Source organism: Zygosaccharomyces rouxii (assembly GCF_000026365.1).
Source record: "Zygosaccharomyces rouxii strain CBS732 chromosome B complete sequence".
In the NCBI taxonomy this organism is placed as follows: Eukaryota; Fungi; Ascomycota; class Saccharomycetes; order Saccharomycetales; family Saccharomycetaceae; genus Zygosaccharomyces; species Zygosaccharomyces rouxii.
Window position 1 is genome coordinate 373,411 of NC_012991.1, and position 14,335 is coordinate 387,745.

Genomic DNA, 14,335 nt, shown 5'->3' on the forward strand with positions numbered 1-14,335 from the left:
AAACGTGCAACTATCTAAGGCTCGTATTTGGCAGATACACTATAAGGTACACTAAACACATTCAAGATCTTGGCTTTTCCTTCTTCTCCCTGTATAGAGCCCACAAGGAGACACCAGAAACTTTGACGACCTTGAATCTAACACCTGGAATATCACCCTTAGCCTTACCCTTTCTACCGAAACCGGCCAAAAGCACTTCGTCGTTTTCATCGACAAAGTTTAAACAACCATCGTTAGGAACAAAGGCGGTAACTTTCTTACCGTTCTTGATCAATTGAACTCTAACACATTTTCTGATAGCAGAGTTTGGTTGTTTGGATTCCACACCGATCTTTTCAAGGACAATACCTTTAGCGTGAGATGAACCACCGAAAGGAGAAGATTTGAAAGCAGTACCCAAAAGTCTCTTTTTGTAGTTGTTTTCAGCCCAACGGTTGTTTCTTCTGTGGACACGCAACTTTCTAGCGGAGTTCAAACCTCTTGGCTTACCCTTACCCATCCTGGTTGTTTGGTTTTGTCGATTTGTTTGGAATAAACCTTTCTATAATATGCCCAACTAACGTTAATATCCAAATGAATATTGGTTAACGTTCAACTTTGTCAGTCGAGAGTCACTGAAAGGAGTTGCGTGAGAGTGAGACGCTGCGTGGAGGGTCCAAGCGAAGGGTAGGCAGAGCACCGTCGTGTTCCTGGCGGGGGAGGACGAGCACCTAGGCAGAGAGCAATGGTACAGCTAGGCGGAATTGCTAGACGGGACTTCGCTGTGTTAGCCGGAGACTCCTCGGCTCATGCTAAGTGATATGATTTTCACGGAAATTTTTCGAAAAAAAAATAAATGCAAAAATCATAAATTCTAGGGTGTAAGGAAGATTGCATGGTGTATGGGCGACAGTCACATATAGAACTAATTCCGATTTGTTATCGGCGGTTATCTTTTCACGGACGGCTCCCTGGTAGGACCGGACAAAAGTAGATGGTTATATAAATAAGGAAGGCAGAAGGAGAAGGTGCTGAGCGGCAATTCCTTATACTTTGTTGACACACTTGTGAGAATAGAGTGGAGGAAGAACTTGGAGGGAAAGGGTGCGCACTACAAAGTATCTGTAGGGCTTTCATTCTTTCAAATTGTTTGAATCTTAAGGATAATTCCACAGGTACGGTACCAAGATATCCAATTCGTGCTGGTGCTGGATTCTGTCAGGGACTTTTTTTTTTATAACAGGAAAGAACCCTTAGTGAACCTGCTACCTTTGCGGGCACACTTCAAAGGCAATAGAGAGCTCCAGCTTGTCTTCTCCTGTTTTTTTGAATCAGCGGTAAATCCGCTCACTTTAATCAACTTCTTTACTGCTACGATAACGAAGAGAGAGAACTGTCATAAATAAGAAGAACAACGACAAAAACAACCAAAAAAGAAATAAATAATGGACAATAAGGTTACTACTGAGTATGCTAAGGTGCTTATAGCACAATATCTCGATAGTCATGGATACCAAGAATCTTTGGTGAATTTTTTAAAAGAATCTGATCTTCCCCGTAAAGCCCTTTTACAAGAAAATGGTGAAACTTTGGAAACTATTCTTTATGAAAGAATTAAATTCGCAGAACACAGAGTGGCAAATAGACTGGCACGATTGACCTTGAATGAACCAATTGACGTGACCCACTTGCCAATACCATCATGGGATCATAGTTTACAGTTTAAAGAATTAAAGCTTAATGATCGTATTATTGATTTAACCGTTGATGCCGGAGTAGGATCTGAAAAATTATTGATATCTACATCTAATAGAGAGGTGAAGGTCTATGATACTAATAGTTTAGAGCCAAGCGCTTCATTGGAAGGTAACAAAACCTCTGGATTGCTAAAACCTTGCGGTTCATTGGGAAAGACAGGTTATCACTACGCATGTGGTCTCGATGGAATGTTAAACGTCTACGACTCAAATGGTGGTACACCTGTTAACAGTTACAAAATTCACAGAAGAGTAACCACTCATGCACGATCTTGTACTATCGATGGTCAATCGTGGTTTTTCATATCCTACGGTTTGGATAACTACTTGAAAATACATCGAATTCAGTTTGACACACTTGGTGTGGAATTGTGGGCTGAATGCAAGATTCCTTCGGCCTGTACCGCCTTAGATATTGCCATTGTTCAAGATAGGATCTTAATTTACTTGGCACAAACAGAATTTACACACGTTACGTGCTACGAAGTCACTACTTCAATTCCAGCATTGAATCAGAAGTATCAATTAGCATTAAACGGTGCCCAATTCACTCCTCATGCCTTTCAAATCAGAGATATGAAATATGTGCCTAGTGAAAACATCTTGCTAGTAGCTACGTCACACACGCCCTATATGAGATTACTAGTCGTTCAAATTCCACGAGAGGAGGAGACTTCAGGCCCACTCTACGATAAAGTCATTCGAGATATGGCTACTGAAGTACCTCAGGATAACTATTCTCAACCTTCGTTGGGAATTTTGCCTTCCAACAGCGGTGTTATTGTCAGTAGTAATGAAGGTATTTATGCAATTGATATTGCTAAAGGTGATTCATGGCATCTAAATGCTTTCCCAAAGCGCAGGGTCAAATGTCTGGTCGTTAACGATTCGAACGGATTAATAGCTGTTGGTTTTGCAGACAGAACGACCCATATTGCTCGGGGTACCGTGAAAACGTAATAATCCTTTTTTTTTACATTTATCGATTTAACCAAAGAGAAAACAGACACTGAAGAAGACTAATGACATCTTTACAGCCTTTCGAACTTACAGATTTATTTTCACTGAATAATGTGAATTTAGACACGTTAACTGAAAACTTCCCGCTTGAATTTTATTTCGAATATTTAATTCTATGGCCTGAATTATTCTTCAAATCTTGGGAACAAACAGCGGTTTCTGGGTACATGATGGCAAAAACTGAAGGTAAGGCACATGAATGGCACTCACATATTACTGCGGTCACAGTTGCACCGGAATTCAGACGAGTGTCTTTGGCCTCGCGACTGTGTGATACCTTACAAGCAATTACAGACAGTGAACCTCATCAAGTTAATTTTATTGATCTTTTTGTCAAATGTAATAATCATTTGGCAATTGCGCTCTACGAAAAATTAGGGTACAGTGTTTATAGACGTGTTATTGGTTATTACAATTCTGCTGAGGATGGATATCCAGAGAGTTTAAAGATTGCAGATGACGATAAAGACGCATTTGACATGCGACAATCAATGCCTCGAGATCAAGGACGCAGTCTGAGGGCCGACGGTAGGCGCCATCGTTGTTACCCACACGATGTCAAGTTTTAAACAGGAACAAACGCTTTTTGTTTCTTCATCTTTTTCTTTTCTCCTTTCTCTTTACATAATCTAAAATTCAACTGAACCATGCTGTTGTTGTTGGTTTTGTAGATGTGCATCACCGCTATTACCGCGGTTTGAATTTTGTCTTATTTTACCTCTGTAACCACCACCTCTGCCGCGGAAGCCACCACGACCACCACCGCGACCTCTTCTGCCACCACGACCTGTAAAACGTGGTCTTGCAGACGCCTGTCCGAAAGTATCCATATTCATGACTTTTTCCTCTTGCCAACGCATATTAGTATTGACCTCTGTAGATGTTGAAATTGAATCGAAAAATGAGGATTTTTTGTTGTAGAATGTATCGGAGGTAGCGTTAGCTGCACTAGGTGCGGCAAATTTTGCATTATTACCTTGGAAATCGAATTCTGGCATACCCTGAACTGATTGAGCATCTTCAGCTGGAACCCGTTGAGCGGGAGGAACACCAGGACCAGCAGTAGAAGCAACAGGTGGTTGCTGAGGTGGGATTTGTTGTTGCTGTGGTTGTTTCTGTTGCTGTTGTTGATGCTGTTGCTGTTGCTGCTGAGTAGTTGAAGCTGAACCTCCTACAGTCGTTGCAGTCGTAGCTGATGGTGCTGATGGCGAAGTCTGTTGTGAAGGCTGTTCAGCGCCAGAAGCATCACCATTAGTGTTTGGTGCTGGAGCATAAACACCATAACCCGCAACAGCAGCTGGCATTTGATTTTGAAACTGATTAGGTTGTGGTTGAGGCGCCATTACAGGTTGAACATCCTCCAACTTCATATCTAAAATGCTTAAATCTTTAACTTCATTACCATTGAACTTCACAGAGCGATAAACTGTAGCATTTGGATAAATTTCTTCAGGACCCCAACCTTTACGACCTTCGGTACCAAAGCAACGAACATCACCAAGTGTAACGGTACCTTTTTCAGAGTCAATACCTTCTAATAACCCCACATAACGATTTTCCGTAACTGAAACCAATGAAATGGTCTTACCAATGTACTGAGACATGGAATTGGTAGTAAAATTACAACGAATTCGAAACTATTAGTTTTATATTTCCTTAATATCTCATAGGTTTACTTAGTATGTGTTTTTCAACAAGAGAGGGCAGGGCCGCTTTCAATTTGGAAACATCTTCATCGAATACTTCGTAAGGTATGATACACTCTTGTGTCCGACAACAAACCCGGTAGATCCGGACATGTGGGTGCTAGGGTACAGCAGCAAAGGACTTAGGGTTAGATATGTTAAATCATATTATATTATACTCTACTACATTATATTCTGTTCTATACGCATAGCTAAAGGGGGTATTCTATCTTAGGAGGCACATTAATAGCAGGTATGTGAAAGTGCAGCTGAAGAACTGCCATGGGTATTCTGGTGAACTAACTTGAAGACAGACGCTGAAGCTACTGAACAGCGAAAGATAGAAATAGAATTGATCTGTGGGCGCGCGCATGAGAATAACGGTTGTTGCTCAGTGTAGTGTACCTTTCTAACAAATATCGTGTCTCTTGCTATGTTCTGTTATGGTTTGTTTTAATAGTTCAGCGGCTAATTAGCACACTTGACACAAAGAGAAAAATTTAAAAAACGAAAAATAACGACAACTGCAGGATTCGAACCTGCGCGGGCAGAGCCCAAAAGATTTCTAATCTTTCGCCTTAACCACTCGGCCAAATTGTCACTAATTTCTTTAATCCTGGTTGTTGTATGAGGAGTTAGAACATATGATATGATAATATCGTAATTTCCTTTAGCTATAGGATACACCTGTTCTTAGATAGAGTTAATACCTCCATATATACTGCCAAACCCAGGCGGCTGTGGTGCATATCATTAGACAAGGAACCTTTTGAAACTCCTATTCTACCGCACATTTTAGCCGCCGTACTAGTTGGTCCATCTGCTAAATATAGTTACCATTACTCTGCTCGAGATCACGTGTCACGTTGAGATCATAATAAACAAAGGAAAAACTTTGCCACCGCCTGGGTGTCTGGATGTAATGTGATTTGCGTCATGGTTTAAAGTTGAAAAATTGGTAATGTGCAGGTAAAAAGGAAGGTTCCCTTAGATATAGGCATAAAATACAAATATTAAACAATAACACACGAATAAAATTTTTGACATTGCCCGCCTTAGTATGAAACTCAAGGGCCATTCTCATACTGGAAAGGGTGATATGGAGATATCTGAGCGTCCAGATTCTAGTGGTGATGTCCCCGCTCAAGTTTTATTCATGGATTCTTCACAGGGGATGTCTTCAAAAACAAGTACACATGCACCGTCATCATCGACATACTACCAAGTGACAACACCCAAATCGCCTCATGAGCTGATATTCGCAGATGAAGTTAATGGGAATGGAAATAATGATGTGAATTACGATGTCACTGGTACTGCGAGCGGTGGAGGAATTTCCGAAGGTGATGAAGATAGATCAAGCGGTGGTACGAGTGGATTGGCTAAATCCTCAAGAGAATCTGAAGAGGTAGAGAGGCTCAAATATGAAACTGCAAAGGCAGAAATATTAGAAAAACTACATCTACATACTTTAATCGGCAATAAAGAAGTACAGGGAATTCAAAGGGAAATATGTAGACTGGATGCACAAATGAAATTAATGAAAACTTTACATGATGATGAGAACTTACTGGATAAGATTGAATCATACCATCAGAAGGAGACTGAACGTAAGAAGAGGCAAGTGATGACCGAGATGAATTATCCTGCCATAACTGGTTTTAATAATAATTCATCTGGATATTATGCGGACAGTTCGTCAGTATTGCCACCAGGATCGCCGTCGGGGTTTCTTCCATTATCGGCAAGTAGTAGTGCACATATACCCGTTCATCATTATCATACGCGGAGCAAAAGCCATGGGAATTTGTCGGAGGTCCCTCCATTACATCCTAACGCCAGCGCTGCTAGTAATACCACAATACCGCCTGGCACTGAAGAAAGTTCCTCTTTTAGAGCGAATCAAATGAATATGCACCATAGAAGAAATTATAGCAGTACATGTCTAACGAGTAATAGTGGTGTAGTCGGTAAAACTGAGAAGAACGAAGCCATATTTAGGCGGTATGATGGTGTTCTAATCGTGATTACTTGTTCTCATTGTGATCGTAGTGGATTTACATCTGCCCAGGGTATAGTAAACCATGCAAGACTTAAGCATAACAAGACTTATTCCAGCCAACCTTTAGCTGTACTCAATAATCAAATACTGCTTCCTAACGACAAACAAGATCCAGAAGTCATGGAAAAATTTAAAAGCTTAAACAGAGATCCCCAAAAAGAATACTTGCCATCTGAATTAGCGATACCGTCAATGGCTAAAAGAGAGACAAGTCCTAAAAGTGGACTGCCGAATTCCAAGTCGTCTTCATCAATAATACCCCAACATAATGTATGGCCACATCAACAAGATGAAAATAACGCACAGATATCAGATTCAACAAAGCATTTAAAGAAAGCATATGGTAAAGAAGATTTTAAAGATTTAGTTAGCATGGTGAATTCAACGTCCCAGGATTTAGAGAACGTCCTCAAGGAATCAACACCCCCGTTAGGTTCAGAAGTAAGCGAGATGGAAGGAGGACATGAACATGAGCCTAAATCGCCATCATCTTCTAGTCAGGCATTTTCACCGTTGTCACCTTCGAGGGAGACGATCAAAAAGAATAATAAGAAACGCAAACAAGATCAGAACGAGGCATTAAAGGATTACAAAGAACGAATAAAGCCTGCTGAGAAGAAAGCTAGGCCTGATGTATTGGCTCTGAGTGCTGTACCCGAACATGAAAAGCGTTCATCGCATTACAATTTACGTGCTAAATCCAAGATACGTTCCAATGCAGATAGGTTTGACTAATTGAAATATTTTCTTTCTCTCTTTTATACCATTTTAATATTTAGTTCCTCCTTTATCTAATTCAAATACTTTTCGACGTTGCCTCTCGATTCCCCCTGACAGAAGTTCGAGCGAGCGCGTTCTTTACATTAATCGTGTCTCCGGAGTTATTGTCCACGTATAGAGTCAAGTGGAAACGATGGTATTACAGGATATGAACGATAATGCTTCATCTGGGGATTAGACTCTGTCAACCTTTAGGACAAGCTCGCTGGTTTGCCTCTCATATTGTATCTCATCAACTATGGTTCTATGCATCTGACGTCCCTAAGAGGAAGCCTTATACCCCAGATTATAAACCAACAAGATCACCCCAAAAATTCTTAGCATTTAGTCAAGATGATTGCGAAAGGCTTGAAGCATTTTATCAGAGCTGGGCATCTAGTCAAACCAAGAAATCAAGAGTTCCTGTAAATGAAGATCTTTTATTCAATGTTGATTTAGCAAATATGGAGTTAAATGCTGCGTATTGGGATGCACCGACATATGAAGTACGACGTGGGATTTGGTTTGATTCTCAAGATAGACCATTATCTGCAGAATTGACTGAAGAATTGGAAAAGTTTCGTAGTCAGTTGGATTTCGATTCCCCTGAAGAACTACAAAATGACGTTTGTAAATTTACTAGAACTTATGAAGAAGGCAATTTAGTGGTATTTGTCGATAAAAAGACAGCTTACATCTTACAAGACATGGATGGTGGCGATCTGCAATTGAATCTCATTAGGGCCAACATTAGTTCACCACTACTATTGAAGGGGACGAAAATTTTTAGATCAGATTTCCAAGATTTACATCATGGTTCGAAGAATAAGGTGGATCATAGACGTAATCAATTGGGTAAAATTTCAGAACTGATTACTTGGGAAGTGCTAGATTTGTTTGGAATCAATGCTCCCAAGACCAAGGAATTGGAAAGCCAAAGAGAGAACGACATTTTGGAAAGAGAAATTGAAAGCGATTATGATAATCAAGGTCCTTCTAACTCACGCGATATTAACCATTTGGTTCTCTGTGTACATGGCATTGGCCAAACTTTGGGTAAAAAATATGAATATGTGAATTTTGCTCACACTATTAATCAATTGCGTACCCACATGAAGAAAATCTACGACGAGTCTCCGTCTTTGCAAGAATTAAACCATCAAAATGGATTCAAGGATTGGAAAAACAACTGCAACGTCCAGGTTCTACCGATTACATGGAGACATGAAATTGGTTTCAAAACAGATGCCACTGCGAAGAATCCGGAAGATCCATCATTACCGACATTATCCAATATTACAGTTAATGGTGTATTAGGGTTAAGAAGACTATTAGGCGATGTCGCATTAGATATTTTACTTTACAGTGAGCCTCACTACAAGGAAAAAATCAAGACTCAAGTGACAAGACAGATAAATGAAACGTATCATCGATTTAAGGAACGTACACCTGGATTTGGAGGCAAAGTTCATCTCATTGGCCATTCCTTAGGTAGTCTTATCTTATGGGATATTTTAAGCGAACAGCACAAGTACAAATTGGATTTTGACGTCAATAATTTCTTTTGTGTTGGTTCACCGATTGGTGTCTTTAAACTAATCCAGAGATCCAAAATTGGTAGCTCAGAGCCTCAAGAGATGGAAAATTTGAGAAGAGAAAGGCCATCCTGTGATTGCCTTTACAATTTATTTCACGTCTGTGACCCTATCGCCTACCGATTAGAGCCATTAGTAGACGCCAGGATGGCTCAATACGAACAACGTTACCTTCCCCATAGAACAGGTGAAAGTATAACATCTAAAATGTTGGAAATAGGCGGTAGTCTGTGGAAGGAAAAACATGAAAAATCTAAAAAGAATATGAACAAGAGGGAAACATTGGATCCTGAAATTGCCTCGAGACTTACAGATTTAAATTATACCGGTAGACTCGATTACTCACTTCCGCCTGGATTTTTAGAAGTAGATTTCATCTCAGCTGCCAAGGCTCACATATCTTATTTTGAAGATATGGATATTGCGAACTTTTTACTCAAGGAAATTCTCTCGAATCATCAAAGAGCTGAAGAGATAGTTGTCGAGAAGCTACAAATAGAAACGGGATAATGTCACCTTCGAAGGACACCCTGGGCAATTATGAACAATTTTACAAGAAACTAGACATGTCAAAGAATATGGAAAGAATTATTATGAACTCATAAAACGGACTTTTTTTTCCGATATAGAACGGCAGATTTATTATTACGGTGTTTTCGCGCCTAAAGTGTCTCTACAGAAAATCACTACGTACGCCGGAGATGAAAATCCACAAGTGAGAACCTGGGGGAATAAGGAAAGAGACCTTAGAAGAACAAATTATTTTTTTCAAATCTGGTGGTGATCCCCGATCCTCCCTTGTAGAATATTGTCACTGTGATATGTCGAGATCTCGTCAATCGGTTTTACCAGTAGCCTTCCTGGCTTCTATTATCCCACGAATACACACTTTGCCTTTAGTCTACAGGGCAACTACCGGTGGTGGTAATGCTCACCAACCACAGGAACCTAATTATGGGGATCGAACCACTTATATGATCATTTCCTCATTTTTAGTATTGTTGGGAGGTGTGTTTGCAGGTCTTACCTTGGGACTTATGGGTCAAGACGAAGTTTATTTGAAAGTTATAAGTACTTCTGGTTCACCAAAGGAGCGAAAATTAGCCACTAAAGTTCTGTCATTAATCTCCCGTGGTAAGCATTGGTTATTAGTTACGCTGTTGCTTTCTAATGTGATTACGAATGAAACCCTGCCGATTGTGCTTGACCGTTGTCTAGGCGGTGGTTGGCAAGCAGTCGTATCTTCTACAGTTCTCATTGTTATATTTGGTGAAATTATACCTCAAAGTGTATGTGTGAAATATGGTTTAGAAATTGGTGCATTTTTCACTCCATTTGTTCAAGTTCTCATGTATGTCATGTTGCCAGTTGCATACCCTGTAGCGGTTCTTTTGGATAATATCCTAGGTGAAGATCATGGTACTATGTATAAGAAGTCAGGCCTTAAGACTTTGGTTACATTACATCGTACTATGGGTGTGGAAAGATTGACTCACGACGAAGTTACCATCATATCCGCAGTGCTGGATTTGAAAGAAAAGGAAGTACAGGAAATCATGACCCCAATTGAAAATGTGTTCACCATGAGTGCGGATCGCATACTTGATGAAAGAACTGTTCAAGAAATATTTGATTCTGGATTCTCACGTATACCGATCTGTTTACCCAATGAACCGACAAATTTCATTGGGATGCTTTTAGTCAGAGTTTTGATTTCTTATGACCCTGAAGATGCACTTCCGGTTTCCCATTTCCCGCTAGCGACGTTACCAGAGACTGCCCCCACTACGTCATGTCTTAACATTTTAAATTATTTCCAAGAGGGTAAATCTCACATGTGCGTTGTGAGCAGAGATCTGGGGTCATCTACTGGTGCCATTGGTGTTTTAACGTTAGAAGATGTTATTGAAGAATTAATTGGCGAAGAGATTGTTGATGAATCTGACGTGTTTGTAGATATCCACCAACGTACTATACGTGAACAACCAGGTCCATTGAGCAAACGCCACATTACATCCTATTTGCATCGTCTTTACACCAATTCTAGTAAAAGACCCTCCAGCGATTTTCAAGATGGTGAATCTCAAGCTCTGCTTAACCATGCAGGTTCCATTCCCAACTCACTACCTCATTCGCCAACTCACTCTTACACAGAAGGTACTCCGCATAATTTACACCACTCTTCCCCACCTCAAGGTAGTAATGAAGCGGGCCAGGGACCTTTGGTACTACCTTCTAACCCTGCTGCAAATCCATTGGATGTCAATAAACCTTTTGTTACTATCAAGAGGCCTAATCCAACTTTAACCGCTAGATCTCCGTCAACGTACGGTACCTCTAGACGAGCAAAACCACTTGGCAAGGAAAACAGTGATTCAAATAGTCAACACGAAGCTCAACAGCTACCAGAAGAAGAAGAAACTGGTAACGATGCATCTGCTTCTGAATCAGACAATTCCAATGGAAATGATCCAATTGATCATCATGTGAAAGCATCCAACAAGGCAAGAGAGTTTACCCAGAAGACAGGCGCTCCAATTCAAGTCACAACAAGTTTGGGACCTAAGAAGGAAAAAGTCTATCCCCAATTTAGCAACATTAACGTTCATGAGAAACCTGATAACACTTTACTATCATCCTCGTATCAATCCACTAAACACGGTATAGTGGAGTCAATAATTACAGTTAAAGGTGTTCCTAAAACAATTATTGAACCGGCAAAGAACTGGGATGAAGCTCCGAGAACCAGTGAGGAGTTAGAATCACTATCTAGAGAGGGACTCGAGGCAAGGACTACTAATAATAATGACGGAAACCACACCAACGGTAATAAAAGTTCTAAGAAATCACATTCCAAGAACAAACAGAGTAGTAAAGGAAAAAGTGGTAAGAAGAAATCTAACAGAAAACGTTGAGAGTATTCTCATAAGGTAAAAAATTTCATTTTCATAAGTTAAACAACAGAACTAGATACTCTAATATTCCATTCTACATCTAGGCGCTTCGTACAAAATGGGCGTAAATCATCGATCTTGAACCCGATAAAAGTATGAGAAATTCAAAGGGGGAAGGGCTTCAGTTGCATAATTAGTCAGTTAATAACACACCTTTATAAGACCAGAAATAAGCTAATGGAGAGTGTTTGAAAGCCTCAGGATATTCTCAATTGAAATTTCCTAAGCTGCTTTCATACTGCAAGAGTAACTACGTTTTTTTCGCTCAAAAACTCTGATCCCCCCTATAAGGACTTTTTCTAATTTATTTTAAAAAGGTTCAATACTAGGAAAGAAAGAATTTGTAAGTGAGAAGGTCATTTTTTCCCCTCTATTTTGTCTTATCATTGATGCCACAAGGTTCTGAGGTCGATAGAGTATCAACGCCAGAGGCAGGACACGATTTACAGTCATCTGCATCGAATTCATCCCTTTTCGCCCGTAGGAAATTGGGTAAAGGGTTCTATAAGCTGTTTGGTAATTCTAGCAGAGGTGCCGATGACTCTAGTATATCACCTCATAGGTCTGGTTCACCAGCTTCACCTTCGAGCAATCCGGCAACTCCCAGGAGTCCACTAGCAAATTCGAGCAGCGGTTATTTTGCACCTACACCACGGAAAACTACGAGTCTTTCTTCTACAACTCGTGGCGGTGGTTGTAGTAGTACTGAAAATAATGAAAATAGTACTCCTAGAAGCAGTTCTCCACCAGTACAAGTGAGAAATGATGGTACTATAGCTACTACATCGAATCCATTTAGTCGTCATTTACACAATCCTCGAAATTACACCGATCAGCTCTCCCCTTCGTCAGACGAATTTTCTCACATGCATCCAGTGGAGATTTTACAGAAGCAGATCGAGGATCACCAAGAACTTAGCCGAAGCAGAAATAATAGTTCGACTAGCATTGACAGGTTGGCTACAGCAAAAAGTTCAAATTCTACTCATGATTTACATCCGAAGAAGTCTTTAAAATTAAAGAGATTTTTCAAGAAGATTCAAGGTGAACCAGCTCATCGAAAACCACTTCAAGTTACTCAGCAACAACAACAGCAGCAGGCTGTTGCTAGGGAAATCCACGGGATTTACGTTAGGACAGATCAAAGTGATTCTCGTAATAAAGCTATATTCCAGACAGAAAATGCGCATGAACTTATTGATAAATACGGTATGCCTGGCAAACAATTAGGTGAAGGTGCGTCAGGTTCAGTTTCAGTAGTGGAAAGGACAGATGGTAAAAAATTTGCTGTTAAAATGTTTAGAGTACGTGAAAGTGCATCTCAGCATTCACAGGCATCATACTCTAAAAAGGTTACCGCTGAATTTTGTGTCGGATCTACTTTACATCAACAGAATATCATTGAAACTTTAGATATGTTGCAAGAGGGGAAAACCTTCCTTGTGGTAATGGAATTTGCGCCATTCGATTTCTTCACTTTGGTTATGAGCGATTTAATGAGTCGACATGAAGTAGAATGTTATTTCAGACAAATCTGTAATGGTGTGGCCTATTTACATACAATGGGGTTGGCACATCGCGATTTGAAATTGGATAACTGTGTGGTGAATGATAAAGGTATTTTGAAATTAATCGATTTCGGTAGTGCGGTTGTGTTTAAATATCCATTCGAACATGATGTAGTACCCGCTCGTGGGATCGTGGGTTCAGATCCATACTTAGCACCTGAATTACTGCAAGAATCTACTTATGATCCAAGACCTGCAGATATATGGTCCATCGCAATCATGTATTACTGCATGGTTTTAAGAAGATTCCCCTGGAAGGCTCCCCGTCAAAATTACAATTCGTTTAAGATGTTCTGTGAGCAACCTGAACATGAAAAGGATCCAGCAAGGGGTCCATATAAAATATTAAAACTTCTACCACATGCATCTCGTAATTTAATTGGTTCAATGTTAGTATTGGATCCGAAGAAACGTATTCTCATGGATGCCGTGTTGCAGGACAAGTGGCTACAAGATATCGAAGTATGTGAAGTAGATCCTCGTGGTACTTTAATTAAATCACCAGAAACTCATGAACATCATTTGATCACGGAAGATGAATTGAATGATCTCAACAAAATAAGGGAAATGAAAGCTAGGGCTAAGAAAGAGGAGCAAGTGCGTCAAGGAGGTGGGGAGGTACATCATCACCACCACCACCATCATCACCACCATCATCAAGATCAAGACAAGAAAGGACATGATAATCACCATCATCACCATCACCATGAAAATGCTGAAGATCGTACATTGGGTAATTCCCAACCAAAGGACGACCTTACCACTCAAGAGCAACCCGAAAACCGTGCTGAACAGGGGACAAAGAAGGTATTAGATGAAAAGCAGCCAGAGCTTACAGCGGGCCCGGGACAAGTGCCGCAGGTCGTCAAGACGTCAGCAGGGACTGTCGAATAAAACTGAAAATCAAGAAGATCCAACAAAAGAAGGTCAACCAATGTTTATGATTTTAGATTTAG

The 14,335-nt window shown here is 40.2% G+C and overlaps 9 protein-coding genes and 1 non-coding gene across 10 annotated transcripts; 6 read left to right on the forward strand and 4 right to left on the reverse strand.

Moving 5' to 3' along the window:
- Positions 1-61: 61 nt before the first annotated feature.
- On the reverse strand, positions 62-499 carry RPS23B (40S ribosomal protein uS12; the record flags this gene model as incomplete). The annotated part of the gene is made up of 1 exon (XM_002495106.1): positions 62-499. The coding sequence occupies one exon, from the start codon at positions 497-499 to the stop codon at positions 62-64; it is 438 nt and encodes a 145-aa protein (XP_002495151.1).
- A 437-nt stretch (positions 500-936) lies between these two features.
- On the reverse strand, positions 937-1,116 carry ZYRO0B04620g (uncharacterized protein; the record flags this gene model as incomplete). The annotated part of the gene is made up of 1 exon (XM_002495107.1): positions 937-1,116. The coding sequence occupies one exon, from the start codon at positions 1,114-1,116 to the stop codon at positions 937-939; it is 180 nt and encodes a 59-aa protein (XP_002495152.1).
- Positions 1,117-1,424: 308 nt separating this feature from the next.
- Positions 1,425-2,696, forward strand: ZYRO0B04642g (uncharacterized protein; the record flags this gene model as incomplete). Its single annotated transcript, XM_002495108.1, has 1 exon — positions 1,425-2,696. One exon carries the CDS (start codon positions 1,425-1,427, stop codon positions 2,694-2,696), a length of 1,272 nt encoding a protein of 423 aa, XP_002495153.1.
- A 62-nt stretch (positions 2,697-2,758) lies between these two features.
- NAT3 (peptide alpha-N-acetyltransferase complex B subunit NAT3) lies at positions 2,759-3,325 on the forward strand (the record flags this gene model as incomplete). The annotated part of the gene is made up of 1 exon (XM_002495109.1): positions 2,759-3,325. One exon carries the CDS (start codon positions 2,759-2,761, stop codon positions 3,323-3,325), a length of 567 nt encoding a protein of 188 aa, XP_002495154.1.
- Positions 3,326-3,385: 60 nt separating this feature from the next.
- Positions 3,386-4,360, reverse strand: SCD6 (Scd6p; the record flags this gene model as incomplete). The annotated part of the gene is made up of 1 exon (XM_002495110.1): positions 3,386-4,360. One exon carries the CDS (start codon positions 4,358-4,360, stop codon positions 3,386-3,388), a length of 975 nt encoding a protein of 324 aa, XP_002495155.1.
- Positions 4,361-4,959: 599 nt separating this feature from the next.
- Positions 4,960-5,041, reverse strand: ZYRO0B04708r. The gene has a single exon. It is a non-coding gene; the product is annotated as a tRNA-Ser (tRNA).
- Positions 5,042-5,501: 460 nt separating this feature from the next.
- Positions 5,502-7,238, forward strand: AHC1 (Ahc1p; the record flags this gene model as incomplete). Its single annotated transcript, XM_002495111.1, has 1 exon — positions 5,502-7,238. The coding sequence occupies one exon, from the start codon at positions 5,502-5,504 to the stop codon at positions 7,236-7,238; it is 1,737 nt and encodes a 578-aa protein (XP_002495156.1).
- Positions 7,239-7,441: 203 nt separating this feature from the next.
- DDL1 (putative carboxylic ester hydrolase) lies at positions 7,442-9,367 on the forward strand (the record flags this gene model as incomplete). Its single annotated transcript, XM_002495112.1, has 1 exon — positions 7,442-9,367. One exon carries the CDS (start codon positions 7,442-7,444, stop codon positions 9,365-9,367), a length of 1,926 nt encoding a protein of 641 aa, XP_002495157.1.
- A 311-nt stretch (positions 9,368-9,678) lies between these two features.
- Positions 9,679-11,772, forward strand: MAM3 (Mam3p; the record flags this gene model as incomplete). The annotated part of the gene is made up of 1 exon (XM_002495113.1): positions 9,679-11,772. The coding sequence occupies one exon, from the start codon at positions 9,679-9,681 to the stop codon at positions 11,770-11,772; it is 2,094 nt and encodes a 697-aa protein (XP_002495158.1).
- A 428-nt stretch (positions 11,773-12,200) lies between these two features.
- RTK1 (putative serine/threonine protein kinase RTK1) lies at positions 12,201-14,273 on the forward strand (the record flags this gene model as incomplete). Its single annotated transcript, XM_002495114.1, has 1 exon — positions 12,201-14,273. The coding sequence occupies one exon, from the start codon at positions 12,201-12,203 to the stop codon at positions 14,271-14,273; it is 2,073 nt and encodes a 690-aa protein (XP_002495159.1).
- Between the last annotated feature and the right edge of the window lie 62 nt (positions 14,274-14,335).